Raw genomic sequence first — 16,466 nt, 5'->3', positions numbered from 1 at the left:
TGAGCCTCCTCTTGCTATTTTTTCCCACTAATATAGCCCCCCATTGTTTGCCCTGCCGCCCCCAACCCAGAAGCAGAGCCACAGGTCTTATCTGCAGGTGTTTCTAATTATTTGGTATTGACTTTGGTTAAACTTAAGAGGCTGCATGTTTGATTAGGGGTGAAGTTCTGTTAATGATCCATCAACTGCATGACAAATTATGACAGAGGGTATGTTAGGAATGACCGAGAGAAGGGGCGAAGATGGCTGTCTTAAGATTCTTCTTTGTTTAGTATTAGGGATTTGGTGATGCATTGATGCTCTTTCTCTCCACATCAGTGTCCCAACTGTTCCTGCACTGAGCGTATAGCTGATTTCAAAGAACGATTCTCTTCTTTCCACCCCTACTCTTCAGTTTCGGTGAACACACCTGACATATGACACTACAGCTCTCTCTCTCTCTCTCTCTCTCTCTCTCTCTCTCTGTAGACAATGTTTTCATTTTACCACGAAACCACATCAAGAAATGTATCTGTGTACACAAAACCACCAAAAATGCTGGAAACATTCATATGGAGCCTGCGGTGGTGTGTAACTCTGCCACAGAAATATAAAAATACACTAAGATTAAGAAGACATGAAGCAGTTAAACAGGCATGAAGCTTAAAATACTGAGATGTTGTTCGTCTCCACTTCATCTTGTTGAACACACTCCTTTAAAGTGCCACTGCTGTTATGTAGGTTGGCAGGTTTAGCAGAGGACATCAACGTCTCAGCAGTTTTGGATGTAAAGTTGCTGATCCCTTGGAGTCTGTTTAAAAAAAAAAAAAGCTTCCTGAAAATGTTTCACTTATCTGATTTAAAATAAGAATATTCCTCTCTGTATCACCTGGGCCATAAATTATATTTTCTGTCACAAAAATGAAGAAAAAAAAAAAATCAAGTAAAAAAATTAGAGGGGAGTCAGGATCAGTGTATGCTTAGGAGCCATTTCCAGCTCAGGCAGGGTTCCTACTGGACGGGTTATCGGTTCATCACAGTTCACAGGAACAACTCTCAGATTCTGTGGACGATGCATGGCGGGGCTGGGAAACCGAGGTCCTCGAGAGCCGCGTTCCTGGATGGTTTTAATGTGGCTTCACTTCAGCACACCTGACAGTGATCATTGGCTCGTTATCAGGTTTTCTGCAGAGCTTCATCATTGATTGATTGATTGATTAGATTCAGGTGTGTTGGAGCAGGGAGACACTGAAAACATGCAGGACACAAGTCACCAGTCAACCTGCGTTCATGTTGTTGGACTGTTGAAGGAAACCGGAGAAAATCCACACACAAGAACAGGCGACGTCCACAACAAAGGCCTGTTTGAACCTTCGGCCACCTTGACGAGCCTGGAGCACCGAAACACTGCTGCACCCTCATGTGGCCCAGAGGAAGCATCGGCAGGTTTATCTAGAAGGTCATGGACTTTTTACAATGTTTGAGTGTGTCTATGTGTGTGTGGGTGTGTATGTGTGTGCTTTCCTAACAAATCCACAATCAAATAATGAAATGATTTGTCGACTGGTTTTAAATCTCACAATGCTGAATATTGTCTTCTATTATTTTAAAATGTAAAAGAAAAGCTCATCTACCATGTTATTCTCTTAAATTAGATAATTTCTTATAATATATAATCGTTGTAGTCTTCCAGTGCTGCATGTCCGGAAAACAAACAATCCCTCCTCTCACAGCACCACTCAGCAAACATCTGTGGTATTATTCGAGTGGTGCCGGTACAAAGTCCAGTCTTTGAGCACACCTGCGAGATGAACTTCTAGCTCCCAGAGGATGTGAATGGTTTATTTGTGAAGCATGAAGGTGAGTGTGATTAAAGTGTGCATTAAAGGGCCAGCCTCAGGCCAAGCCTGAGTTTAAAGTTTAAACTAAAAGTTAAGTTTTTAAAGTCATCAAGCGTTGATTTATGAGCGTCTATTTGTGAGTGTGGATGAAATCGACCCAATATGCTGAAGAAACGTCACGGCATGAGATGGATTTCATGTTTTGAATATGTCCCATATGCAAACCTCTGTGGCACTCCTGCGTTGAGCACGATGCCATTACAGTAAGTCACTCTGCAGGACTGGAGTGTGTGATCAAAACATTTCCAGCAGCAGACTGCTGCTTCACGCCCTCATGTCGTGTCTTCATGTGAAACCCTGATCACTGAAAACACCGTGTCCTACAAAAGAGCAGAGTCATCCTGAATGGGCCCAAATCTGTTCTCCAGTATTCTGGGATTATCTGTGCTCATGACAGATTTCACTCGTTAATACGGTTGTGTGTGTGTGGCAGACAGTGAGAGGAAAAAAAAAAAGACAGAGAAACAAAGGAGTGAGACAAAGAGAAAAAGCCAACAAAGTTTTGTTTTTTTTTTTGGTTTCCTCATGTTTTATTTTTCAAACCGAAAGAGTCAGATAAGGGCAGGAGCATCTCTAACTTCTATAGACCAGTAGGTGGCGCCAGAACACATACATACTGTCTGCCTGAAACCAAAACAGTATTTTTTTTTTCTTTTTAGTACATTTGAGTGCCACTCACCACCTGCTACTTCTACATGACTGCTGGATCATCTGCTGGTGTTTCTAACAGGTTCCGTCTAATGTTTTCTGAACTTCAGAGTTTGACCACGTGCAGGAAGCCAGTTGAACTCCTTTCCCTGCAGACCTCCAGTGATTTGTTTGTACCCAGGCTGTGCCGTGACCTTTTTTATATGACTCTATTTGTCCTCATTAGATTTGTTTATTAATTATGCCCTTTAGTCGAATGCCAATGCCACGTGTTACACCTCTTTATCTAGTTCAGAGCTACTGGAGTTGATTTGAGGGCAGGACACACTGCCAATAAAAAGTTATCTGGTTGCAATTTAGATGTCCTTCCTCCTGTTGTATATCATCCTGTGCCAAAATCTTCCTTCAAAGTATTTATCACCTCTGGTGTCATTTCCCTAATCAAGACAAAGACAAAGAGCAAACAAAATAAAGTCTGTGAGATAACAGCCATAAAGGAGGAGAGAAACACGGACAGGGGCTGGAGAGTATCTTTGGCTTGGCTCAGTCACCCTGTTTGCTCAGTCCGATGCTCTTATCTGCTTTATTTGTTCCGTTTGAGAGAAGTAAGAAAGAGATCATTGAGTCATTCATCACCAGTGTGTGGTGTCGGTGAGACAGTGTCAACACCTCAGTTTTAATTTTACTGAAGAGATTTTTCTCTTCCGCATGTCGGAATCAGAAACACACCCAGGTCAGTCCGATTAATCAAAAACCATTAAAACGTATTAAAAGTCATCTCAAACAAATCTGTAACAATCAAAACATTAATTGTAAATTGGAGTTTGAAGGGAGCGGTGTGTTTTTGTTCTTAATATTACTGTTTTTAACCTGTAAAGCACTTTGTGCTCCACCATCTATGAAAAGTGCTTTCTAAATAACATTTGTTTGGATTTGCTGGAAACCACAGATGACAGTTCTGTCTCTGTTGCTGAGTCACCATCACCATGGCAACTGTGCGACAGGTCATTTAATATTTTCAAATTTTGAATATACTGAATGAAGTTTGAATACTGTATTGAATGGAACCTTGACACATTGCTCAGGTCTGCTTTAACTCATTTTAAACCATGACATAGAAAACAATCCCAAAGTATTTTTTATACAAATCAAGTGACATATTTCCAGCTGTTTTTTTTTTTTTTTTTTTTTAAATACAGTACAAAGCTATCTTTTGCATTCATAAAAACATTTTTTGTTTTGAGGTCAGCTAGCAAATGTAAAAATTAATTCATGCCTTGATGGTCTCCTACTCAAGTTTTAAAGACAAGAAACTTGAATGCAACTGCAAAAAAGCACAATTACAATCCATCATCCATTGAAAATTAATAATAAAGAGTCCAGGTGCAAACTAATGTGCAAACATAAGAGTTGGAAAGTAAATAGGTATTGCACTGCCTCCTAATTTGCACCATGGTGGTGGTGGTTCCTGTTTATGAAGGGGGCTGCTTTCAAAGCAGCACAAGTGAGGAAAGTGTGTCTGTCTTGTTATTGAGAAGTCCCAGAGGTGTCCACAGTGTGGCGTGAGACCTCTCTGAACAGTCACTGGAAAAACCCAGCGGTCCAAAGGATCAAACAGAGGAATGTTGGGTAAATCTGTCAGTTATTAAAATATAAAACACATTGAGCCAGATGTACTGCACGTGCAATGATAAAATCTAATTGCACTTACACTTTGTGCAAAGCAACAAGTGCACCAGTCACGTTAAAGCCATATTAGAAGACATTTTAAAAAAAGAAGCATGAAAATTCTACTCATCCAGCCCCGCTGTGAAAACCTGGCAAAGCTAACAGTCACATTAGGAAAGTTTACATTCAAACACAAAATAATTACATATATCTCTTAATTAAAAAAGGTCAAAAAGACTGTTTTGAATAGTTTAGTCTTTTATTTGTACATCAGTGTTATCCAAGTTAACAATCGCATCTCACAGGATGAATCCAACTCAACATGAACTATTTCTGAAAGAAAATTTGAATTTTAAAATTTTGATGAGAAAAGAAATCACAGAACAGAAGAATAACTTGACAGTCACATTCACACCTACAGTCACGTTAATTTCACCATTTCACTTGCTGCTCATGTCTTTGAACTGAAGGAGAAAACTCCAGTGAACAGAGAAAATCCACAACCAGACTGGAAGAACATGCAAACTCCTCACAGAGAGACTTTTACTAGTAGCTATAATTTATCATATTTTAAAATCACAATGGCATGAAGGGGTGGTGTTCTTCTACAGGCACAAGCTGTGTAGCACAGTAAAGATTCACGTTGTTGGATTTCATGATTTCCTGAAAAGTTTCACCTCTTCGAGAATTTACCTGATGAAGACATCAGTGTGGCAATGGGGGTTTTTTCAAAATGATGAAAAGACGTTTGTAAATTTTTGTAACTGGATTACTCAAGACCTGTCAAGAGAGGTGTGTTGAAACTGCAACGCTTTTCTCAACTCAGCAACTCAGTTGCATGAAAAAACTAACACCAGATGTCACTGTCTCACAAGAGTTTGCAGTCACTTGCAGGTTCCTCCCTCCAAATGAGAAGGGACATAAACTAGTGCTAAGCAGGGTTTACAGGAAATGATAAGAATCAGTTGCTTACAAAAACAAAATATCAGGGGCTTTCAGGCTGTTCCTGATACAGATAAACATTTACATACTGTCAGTTCACTCTATTATATTCTTCATCATGACTGCTTTGAATGGAGGAAACTGTGAACGAGGAGGTAAAGGATAACTAAAAGTATTGTCATGGCAGCATTTACATCCCCCGTGATAAACTTTTATTGCATTTAATAGCTACCAGCAATGTTGATATATGACATTTCCCAGCAGTCACATTATAAAGCAGGTCAATGAATAACATCCGTGTCCAAACAGGTGCAGAGTTTCAGGGACAATGAGGTTGACGTCTAAAGGCTCACACGTCATTTTAAGATAAATTCGAACCACATCAGTCTATAGAACCACAATAGAAGAAATATTATCTATAACCTGTAAATGTTTTTAACAACAGTTTGATTTTACTGCTTCATTTGTGCCTTGATGGTACCAGGTTGCTGCAGCAACATCATGAACTTTGAGCCGATTGGTACAATTCAAATATGATTTATGGCTTAATGATGGGCTTTGGTTTCGTGTGTTTTCTTAAAACTATTTCCTGCTTTTGTTGTGCATTGCCAACATTTTATTTCCAATTACAGGTTTCTCAAAAGCATAAAAAGCCATAGAAACATTTAGAAATGGAAACTAATGCCAATATTTTTAACATCAGGGCACATGAACTGAATAAATTAGATATATATTTTTAAATGTGAATATCTTATATTATTGGATTTTACTAAATTTGATGGTCCCGTCCTTTTTTAACCTGAGACTACACAACAGTCACTACTGTCCCAAATCATTCTTACAAAAACCGTTTCTGAACTTCCTCTTAACTCTTCCCCTGCTGTCATTGTGTTGCTTAATGCTTTTCAGAAGCAGAAACACTCAGGCTGTTATTTCACCTTTTTCTCTGAAACACTTTCAACCAGCAGACGATCCGTTTATGGATTGCCTTTATCGAACAAGAAGAGACCAAAGCAGAAAATTCTTCTCAGACACCAGTGACTTACGTAAAAAATACTTTATTCATTTGTGCAAAGCGATTCAATTTTCACAAATACATTTCTATCCTGAGATTCTCTTTGAAGGTACATTCAAGTCAAAAGGCAAATTCGTCAAACATTCAACAGACATTTTCTTTGGTATGTGACAGAAAAAAAAGAAAGGATAAGCTTCATGGTTGAATGAAAACCTGGCAGCCTGGCTGCAGAAAAGCTAATGATGAACACACTTGTTCTACAAGGTTTCATTTTTTTGTGTGAGGGGGAAACTACAAAGAAAGTTTGAGCTTCAGTAATGAGTAACTAATAGGTGGAGGGGAGACTGTGAGAAACGGCTCACGTCTAAAACTTTCAGCCTTTTCCTTCCCTTATTTGTTGTGCGCTTGAGTTATTATCAGATCTATAGATGACAAACCAAACACAACTGGAGCGTGAAGTCCGAATGGATAAAGGCTTGATGTTGGGTTAGTAGACAAAAGATTGCACCGCTGCAGGTCAGCTTTAACCTTTTTCTCCCCGCATATTTCCTCACACTATGTAAACAGCCTGAGAGCTTCACCTTTGATTTGAATATTTATATAATGTATCAGGTATGTTCAGACACAGTTTCCACAACTGCAAGTCCCGTTGTGCTTTATTTTGCAAACGTGCAACACATTCCCAGTGAAAGAAGATCTAATCAATCCACAGTAATAACCTGACTTTGACACTCTGTGCACAACAATCAAGCTCCAGGCCAAAATTGGAGTTTATAAATTAACATGATATCAACATCAATCCTGATAAATGCCCCGGGAGTGTCACTGATCAAAACATGGAGTGCAGTGCACTTCTAAAAAACAGTGTCCATGCATGAAGGAACTGAAAAAAGAAACAAAATACACAACTACAGTACAAGGCCTTTACATGCAGAGAGACACAGTTGAACTGAGGACACAAGTAGGATGAATTATTTAACTCATGAAAATAAAGCATTATCACTGCAGTACAGATTATCTCTTCAGGTAGGTCTCACAGTTCTCTTCAGCTGACTGCATTTTCAGAAAAAAACAAAAATCTATTGGTGAATTGCTGAATATCAGTTTCTCCATGCCACTGCATCTCAGTCATTACAAAGACAGTACTTTTGGCTTTGTAGACAGATGTTTTTATTAAAGTTAATTATTTACAAAGATCTATGGAAAAGCTGCCGACTGGCATTTAAATAGAAAATAAGCTGTAATCAAAGTGACTGTATTGTTTGTGGTATTATATGCTGATGTTTGCGATTTGGACAAGAGAAACATTGACAGAAGAAGTAGCTTTACTTCCTTGTGACAACCTTATATATTAACTGTGAACTTTAACAGGATCAGAGTCATGTTTCTGCCTGTCTGCAGGATGGACTTCAGATCTTAAAAAAGCACGTGTAGATCAGATAGTTCCCAGCTTCTTTTAATACTCAACTGTGAACTCTTTCATCTTATGAAAAAACATCCCATCATTGTTATTTTACATTCATTATTGTGTCTTAAGTTTTTGTATGTGGAATGTCAAAGTTTAAACCCACCAGAACATTTATTCCTGCTCTAAATGTAAAATAGAGTATAATATTGAAAAATAAACACAATTTATCCGATTGGTGCAACTGATGTTTTTAAATGCATTGGAAAATGTAATCTCATTTTGAATGCATGTGGCTTTAAATGTTACATAAACGATGATCCACCGACAGCTGGATGATACAAAGAAAAACATTACCGCTCATACGTCTGCACTTTGCGTCATGCATTATGGCGCTGGTGTCGGTAATAACCGTCAGAGCTGGTTATTGTTTAACTGCCACTAAAGTGCGTTTCACAAGGTAGACTAAGGTCTGAATCACTCAACCAGATAAAGGAACAACACAAAAGGAGGAAGTGATTCTTTCTTTCAACTAAATGCGTTCCTCATGTCTGTTCCACCTCACTTTGTGGGGACCTAAGGGTGGGCTGGTCCGCCGTTAACGCCGGGCTGAGGGGCGGACCTCTTTGTTCGCTGCATATGATCGTCGTAGGTGGGAGGGGAGGACGGTCCGGGACCCTTGTTGTTCACTCGGACTTCAGCGTAGTCTGTTGTGGTGTTCTGCTCCCCGAGCGGCACTGACACTCCTTGCTTGTTACGGAAAAACCTGACATCTGCATAGTTCAGGTCCTACAATTCACAAGAAAAGGATTATTTATAAAAGAGGAAATGCATATTAATGAACATACAGATTCAAATATGCGAGATTAGAGCCAGAGTCACAGCAAAGCAGCAGGAGTATTAAAAAAAGCAGGCCCTAAGGTGTTAAAAGTGGCTCACATCCTTTATTGAAGTGTATGAATGACATTTCAAAAGGACCGCTTGTGTTTGTGATTGCATGTCATCCTGTTTCACAGTATTTCACTGAGGAAAATGCGTAACACCCTGTTGTTGCCTTTACTGACACAACCAGGCACGTGTTTGTTCCACCCATGCATGCAGGATCAGGTACTCCTAAACAATGTGCTTTTTCCTGGTTCAAAGTCTGATGTTGAGCACCAGTTGTTGAGTTGATGCAAGAGTTTTACAAACGAGGGCGAGCCTCTGCCAAAGCACAATAAAAAAGGATTGCCAATTGTCTTACAAGCAATGCTATGTCTGTATTATATGTGTGCTTTGAAGTGTGACTTAACTTTGTGGCTTTCTCTATTGTTGAAGTGGATTCTGAACAAAGTAGCTTTCTACAGGTTGCAGGTTTTTGTTTTTACATTTGTAATAGGAAGCTTTTTTTTATTCAATAATACATTTTAACTTTAAATGAATATTTTAAGAAAAACCTCAAACAACTTTTACTATTATTGACTCATTTCTAAGGATTTGCCATTATTTATTCTTCCATTAACTCAGTTATATTTTCAGTACATTCAGAAAGCATTCCAAGCTTTCAACTGCCTGAACTCTCTTGTCATGTTACTTTAGAAAATCTTTCATTTACAAATCGGACAGTTCAGTTCAGACATCATAGTTTGGAAAGTACTATTTTATAGACCAACACAACACAGCTCCTTCAGACAAGCCACATAAAGGGTTAAACAGAATCCTCACATTTTTGAAATTGTGATTAAATTGTGATCATACAAAAAAAAAAAAAAAAAACGTAAAATTCTCTGAATTCTGAAGGGCATATGGGTGGAATTTACCTCATTTTTGTTTCCTGCATTTCCCCGCGCTCCACCTCCTTAAAAAAAGACAAACAAAGTGCGTTTTAATTCAATAAAGGCAGTAACAATTTCACTCAGCACCAGTTCCCATCCTTACCAGTAGTGGTAGAGGTAGATTTCTTTTTCTTTTTCCTGTTTTAACACACAAAAAATGCCTTATATGCAAACAGCCAACAGATACACTCTATTTTCTTTGTCAGCAGTAATCACAGTGAGTTCTGTCTGATGAGCACAGCTTCTCTTCAAGCAGCCACATCGGCAAAGTGATTCTTTTCAGTGCTACTTCTTTAGATGTGTATTCACATTTACATCACAGTTTACATTTTCCACAGACAGCTTTCACAAAGTCCAAAGTTCTTTTTGAAATGAAAGCTGTTTGCCCGGTCACTTACTTTTTCTGAACGCAGTAGCACCCTACGCCGATGGCGACAGCGACCACCACAACACAAGCCACTACTATCCCAACAATGCAGCCAGTGTCACAGTCTGGTCCTGGTGGTGTAGCTAGAGAAAACAGACAGAAAAAAAGAGGAAGAGGAATCAACAAATTTTACATCAAATATGAGCAAATCATTCCATTAACTGAAGGCCATTAGATAAATAGCAGTTTTGTGGTCATGATGTGTTTCTTCCCACAGGGAATTTTCAGTAGAACGCTCGGTTTGGCAAAGTGATGGATGGACTGTGTTGTCTGTGTCTTTCCACAGGTGATCAGTTTGCTGAAGGATAATTTACGATAACGTGTTTTATTGTCACTGGTATACTATCAGCACATATAGTTGTATTATTAACAGTTGGTCGGGAGTTGGTTGCTCTATGAACTGTATACAGATGTTATTTAAAGTTACTGATTGATGAGCTAACAGACTACCACACTCTGAATGTTACTGGAACACAATCAAAATAAGAATATCAACAATATTTACAATTATTGTCCCCTGAGGTATTTGTCACAGACAGCCGGTGCTCAGCTGATCCAGATTTTCCAGTTATTTCATTCGTCGCTCTGCAGGTGTACGTTCCACTGTCAGAAATGTTCGCGTTGTCTTTAATGAGCTCAGAAGATGAGTTCAGTATCTGAGTCTCATTGAATAACCAGGTGAATTCAGCCAATGGCTCTGAGTCAGCGGTGCAGCTCAGTTTTATGGTGCTTCCCACTTTTATCTGATTTTCACCACTGATTTTGACATTTTCTGGTCCATCTGAAAAACAGATTTATAAAATGTATTAATGTAGGTAATGTGATTTCATCCTCACTGGACAGAAACAGTTGATAATATGAATATGAAATAAATGTAAAAAAATATTTTAGCATAATAAATTTTGTGTTGGATTGGAAAAATAATAAATATCATCCATACACTGAGATTTGGCTTTTTGTCATTGAACTATAAATATCAATTGAACATCACAGTACTTACAGTTTACAGTCAAGGAGAAAGCAGCTAGCATACTACTGAAGCTGTTGCTGATGTGACAGACATATTCTCCGTTGTCATTTCTGCTCACAGTGGTGAAGGACAGCACTCTGTTATTGTCATGAAGCTTCATGTTGTCAGTCAGGATCAGATCTGAGTCGTCCTTCATCCACTTTCTGCTCAACACTGAGCCAGAAGCCTCACAGGTTAAGTTGAGACTGGTCCCTTCAACTGGAGGATTTGTTGGTTTGACAGAAGCATCTGATACGTTCACTGTTGGCCAAAAGATAAAAGGACTTTGTTATAAGAATTTGACCAAATAGGACATGGTCTGTAATTTAGCAAAGCCAATAAGAAGCGACTTCCTATTCATGATGCACATCATGTATATTTTATACTGACTGACATTTCCATCAAATACTCTCATTTAAGCTTAGACTGAATCTTTTTGTCGAATTCACAAAGCAACGTCTGTGTCTTTAGCACAGAGTCCATCATCTTGCCAAACAAGTGTTTTTATGTGTAGTTTTTTTAAGGTGAAACTATTCACCTGTTTGTTTTTACTCAATGCCGTTACTGACTCCAAACTCAGTTTTCTGAGGAGTGAGGAACTTTTGCACACATCAGTCTGCAGACAAAGACTGCGGTGGGATTTGAGATAGCAAGTTCTTCTCAAAAACATTTCAAGTTGTGGTGAGAGTGTGAAGAAAAATCAGTAAATATGAATATTTAAATTGTGTGCTCATTATGGTTTTTGGAGTTTTCAGTGTTAACTAACAAAAATGAAAATCCTCCATTTAAATAGGTGTTTTTCATGTAAGATATATAAAAAAAGTATGATAACTCCACAATGCAATAATCAAACATTTCATATCAATAGAATTCCATCTGTTGTATGTTTGGCTCCTCTGTTTTGGCATAGCATCTCTAAACCCACTTACTGTCATGACACACCTGATAATGCATTTGAAGAAGAAACAAACTATCTAGAGATCCAGATAAACTATGAAAGATTTGTTCACAGAACCCAACAAAGATGTGACATACATTGGGCCGTGTTCAGCAACCTGTTGCAAATAACACATTACACAGGACAGCAATACTGAAAGAGTATAAGATGTGTCAACAAAATTTCATAAGCTAACTTTTCAATTTGGAAAATATTTTGAAGCTTTAAAACAGGACATATTTTTAAGTTTGGGTCAAGTTCAGTCCTTCCGATAGATCTGGACAAAAACAGATGGTACATAAAATATGTATGTCATTATTTAACTATTGTGTCAATAAAAGGTCTCTGGGAAAAAATGATTGCTTGTCACTTTCAGCTGATCCCTGGTTAAAGTAAGCTGTACAAGGCTCTCAAATAACACTCAATTTTAATCAACGGTCAAGCAGAAGGAGTCACATGAAGTAATGTCAGTGTCACAACAATGCAGTACAATGTATCCTGAATTTAATAACACTATCCCATTCCGAATCATATTTCTGTGTATAAAATCATTGAATAAACCTACCCAGAATATTGATGACTGCAGGTTCAGATGTTTGATTTCTTAGAGTTTCGGTGTTGAAGGCCTGACAGCTGTAGCTTCCACTCTGATTTTCCTGAACATCCACCAGTTTGAGCTCTGATCCAATGTCTCGAAGCTGAGATCCATTTAGAAACCAGGTAAACTGAGCAGGAGGTCTGGAATCAGCTGAACAGACCATCGTGATGTCCGATCCTACTGCATGGTCTGTTCCTGCTGGTGGAGTCAACTTTACTTTTTCTGGCCCGTCTGTGAGTAGAAGCAAACATTAAAAATCAGAGATTGTTTGTTGCTCAAAAAAGATGATACACAAAAAGACAGTACAAAGTTTAATTGAGGCTGATCTGGAAAGGCTCTGATCCAGCCTCCTACTAGATACAGGACCAGGCATGCACGCCCCTGTTGTAGTGGATTAAATGACTGAAGTTACTGACAACCATAACAACAGCTGTTTGAGCAATAATGAGTTTGTGCATTTATACGATACTTGCAGTCTACCATTGAGTGAAACATCCCCTAGAAAGCCGATTCAACTCACTCCACACAGATGCTCTTGTAAGGTGTAAAAACAACACAATTGTAATTCCTCAACTAAAAAGAACTTTTTCCTGAATTTATTCACTGCAGGTGACACAGCTTAGTAAGATTAAAGGGATTAAAACAACATTAAAAAAAAAAAGTTTCACACATGACTGTGCACAGCCTCAGATCAAAAAAACCAAAATAAATTTGAGCACATCTTAGTGCAACACCATGATTATAAAGAAGAGGAAGAAGAAAATCTTCTGATACTTGCTCCTTTCTTAAACATAGCTAATTGGAGAATAAATTGTGCTGCACGTATAGAGATGCAGGGATAAAATTAGATAAATTTATTAAATAGCAGCGGGAAAAGCCAAGCTTCAACGCTAAAGTAAGATAAAGGTCAGCATTAAACAGCCAGATAATGATCATTGTTTTATATGGAGAACAAATAAAACATTTTTATCAAGCACCTCTAAGACTAATGCTACATGTATCCCACATGAAAATCTGATGTGAAGTTAGAGACTCAGTGAAATTGACAGCCCTCAGCTCCTCCTCTGATAACAGCTGACTCAGAACAAAACTCCTGCACATAAAGTTATTGAAAAATATAGAATGTAACAGGATTGACTGAACAGATTTGCTTGCCACTTATGTCAGTGTAGCTATCATGGGAAAATTGATTTAGTATGTTACAAACTCACAGGAGACGGTAACGTTTGCAGGATCGCTGGTGTCACTATTGACAGGATTGGACACTTTACATGTGTAGCTCCCCTGATCATCTCTGGTCACGTTGGCAATAGAGAGCAATCTGCCTCCATCAGTGATCTGAACTCTGTCGCTGGCTGTGATCTCAGAGCCGTCTTTCATCCAGAGGAAAGACAGCGGGGATCCAGAAGAGGAGCAGGACAGCCTCAGAGAATCCTTGCCCTCAACAAGCTTTTGAGTTTCAGGATTTATTGTTACATTGGAGATTGGAGCTGTTGGAGGAAAACAAGGAGGATTAATGTGTGATGAATGATAAAACTGTACAATAATTAAGATGGTGCTTACTTCCTTGAAAAGATGGCAAAAGATGTTGACCAATTGTAATCACTTAAAAACGTGATTAAATAATAGACATTGCGGGCAGAATATCAGTTGAAATACATCAACTTTAAACACATTTATTGTCATCATGGAGAGCATCTATTCAAAGTTTCTGCTTGTATTCAGGCCCGGCCCTGGATTGTTGTGCGCCCTTGACAAGCATCTCTATCTTTACTGAATGGGTGGGAGGGCATTACATGTCACATTCCATATTACATTTGGCTCCAATAATTCTCCAAAATCATAAACAAAAAAAAAAGGACCAATTGAAATACAGTACAGAATGACAATGAACTGTAGCAGTTTATGGATTGGAATTAATCACAAAGGAAGTTACATGGTTTTGATCTCCCCCAACAGCAGACAAGAGCATCACTTTCAACACACCATTGATAATACAAATAGCAGGACCCTGTCATTCAAGGTCTGATATGAAAATTTTAACTGGACCATTTAGATTAACTGCATTACAAGAAAACAACCACTGATAAAATTGTCAACATCAGAACTTCGAGATAAGCCACAAAAACGTATAACCTCAAACATCTTGCACCATAACCATTGTTTCATTTTCTATAAATAACCTGCTATAGAAGTGCAGATAAACAGTTTAGAGTGCAGGAAAAGTCGCTCGGGGGAGGCAAGTCTTCGTACAGATTCCATCAATCGCCGATTAACATGAAATTAAACAAAACAGCAGTGTTTAATGGCTGCAGCTTGGGGCGAATTTAAAGTTATCTGGTTAATAAACGCACTGAAACTGAAGCATGAATAAGTGCCCCACCTTCAAAATTTACCTGTCGTGACTGCTGTGCTTTAATATGCCCATAAGGGGGCACAGGACAGCCTGTCAAAAACATGTATTTTGGGACTGCAATTCGGCGCCACTCCCTTTAGATGGCGTCTTAGGTGGCAGCCTGTTGCCTATGCCCTGGGCCAACCCTACTTGTATCAGTAATCTACAAAAAATTACTTTTCATCAAACTGTAGAAAAACTTCTGATCACAGTTACAATATCACAGCTGACTAAGAATTTGGTAAAAAAAAAAATGAAACATTATTAGAAATAACGTTCAGACATCTGGCCATTGACTTATTGTTGAATTTTAGTTCTTGCATTATTAAGGTGCGCTCTAATTTTTTTTTAATATTTATTTTAGGGTCCACCAATTCTTCATAGGGCTCTCACGGAGATACTTCAAAGTGAAAAAGGTATTTCCCAGAATTACCTTGTAAAATGTAATTGTAATGTAACCCTGTCTCCACAAAACAGACAACTAAACTGCATTCTCAAATACTCATTCAACCATTGGAACATCCTTTTTCCCATTAGATGATTATTTAATTTGGGGAATAAAAGTATATGAATATCTGAAAATGAAGATATTACTTTTAAAAGTGCGAAAAATGTGCTTGATTTATTACATTTTTTAAAGTGGAATGTTTTTATATTTAAATGAATATGTTATAAAAATATGACAGCATACCTGTAGACAGCTGTATTTAAAAGTTGCTCACCATGTACTCTCAGTGTGATGGTTCCTGACTCTTGACCACCAGTTGAAGGAACAATAGCGACTCCATAATCCCCACTATCAGCAGCTGTCAGATTGCTGAGCTCCAGAGATCCAGTAGAATGGGTGATTCTGGCCCTGCCTGTATAGTTTACCCCAATGTTCTCTCCAGAGGGAGTTGAGATTCCTATATTGTTTGCACCAAAGCTCCAGGTCACCACTAAAAATGGAGTTTCTGGAGGAGTCTTTGTTGTTTCAAATAACACTGAACCTCCTATGGCTGCATCCAGAGGACCATCTGGTAAAATACCAGCTCCTTCACTGAAACCTGAAACAGACAGAAGTGAAATGAGTTTAGTGTGAACTACTGAAGATTCAAAAATAAATCATTAAAAAAAAGCAGAGAACACCACATGCGGACTGTTCACGTGATCACATTTTTCCCCCCTTTTTTTTGGTCTTGTATTTTCTGTTTCTTCAGTAACTTGGGTTGTTTTAAACTACTTCTTCAAGTATAACATCATTTTGTACAACACAATTACAGGAAATTCAGGAAACAGATTCTGCTTAGATTAATCATATCAATGAAAACAGATCCTTACCTACAAAACCCAGGTAGAGAATAAAGAATAAAGGCAACATGGTCACTAATTAAAACCATAAGCCATGCAGAAGAGAGTTGAAAAATCAGGACTGCTTTCAGCCTGACAGCTGATCTTATTGAATAAGTCTCCACCTACCTGATGTCCTGCACCACCTGTCTGCTGTCATCAGCTGTGACATGATGCCTCCCTCTGGTGGTCACAATGTATTTCATCAAGTCATGGGGAAAGAAACGTCAATTTTTACAAGACTACTTGGATGTTCACAAGTAACTGTAGTAATATGGTTCACAAGTGATTCGAGATCAATAGGTAAAATAACCTGGGACCTACTGAGCTAAAATACTGTATACTTCTTTGTTTTTCTTCACTGAGTTAGAGTTAAATAAACCTATAAAAGTTAAAGTG

General features: G+C 38.3%; 1 protein-coding gene across 3 annotated transcripts; it reads right to left on the bottom strand.

The window, feature by feature from the left end:
• Window positions 1-6,219: 6,219 nt before the first annotated feature.
• Window positions 6,220-16,136, bottom strand: LOC115396908 (carcinoembryonic antigen-related cell adhesion molecule 5-like). Of its 3 annotated transcripts, XM_030102986.1 has the most exons (10): window positions 16,059-16,136; window positions 15,461-15,784; window positions 13,555-13,833; window positions 12,311-12,574; window positions 10,800-11,069; window positions 10,305-10,580; window positions 9,771-9,882; window positions 9,476-9,510; window positions 9,358-9,395; window positions 6,220-8,347 (listed from the first exon to the last, which is right to left on the bottom strand). In XM_030102986.1, the coding sequence occupies exons 1-10, from the start codon at window positions 16,096-16,098 to the stop codon at window positions 8,135-8,137; spliced, it is 1,851 nt and encodes a 616-aa protein (XP_029958846.1). In that variant the 5' UTR covers window positions 16,099-16,136; the 3' UTR covers window positions 6,220-8,134. The 3 variants fall into 3 exon arrangements, with proteins under 3 accessions (XP_029958846.1, XP_029958847.1, XP_029958850.1); XM_030102987.1 differs by lacking the exon at window positions 16,059-16,136 and having other exon boundaries at window positions 15,430-15,462; XM_030102990.1 differs by lacking the exons at window positions 10,305-10,580; window positions 10,800-11,069.
• Window positions 16,137-16,466: the final 330 nt, after the last annotated feature.

Source organism: Salarias fasciatus, chromosome 11 (genome assembly GCF_902148845.1).
Source record: "Salarias fasciatus chromosome 11, fSalaFa1.1, whole genome shotgun sequence".
Classification (NCBI taxonomy): Eukaryota; Metazoa; Chordata; class Actinopteri; order Blenniiformes; family Blenniidae; genus Salarias; species Salarias fasciatus.
The sequence above is the reverse complement of the archived record's forward strand: the minus strand, read 5'-3'. Positions and strand labels throughout refer to the sequence as shown.

Coding starts and splice junctions, on each gene's coding strand:
- LOC115396908 (XM_030102986.1), bottom strand. CDS start 16,098: ATGTTGCCTTTATTCTTTATTCTCTACCTGGGTTTTGTAG. Junction 15,785..16,058: donor TCTCTACCTGGGTTTTGTAG/GTAAGGATCTGT, acceptor TGTCTGTTTCAG/GTTTCAGTGAAGGAGCTGGT. Junction 11,070..12,310: donor TGCAGTCATCAATATTCTGG/GTAGGTTTATTC, acceptor TTTGGCCAACAG/TGAACGTATCAGATGCTTCT.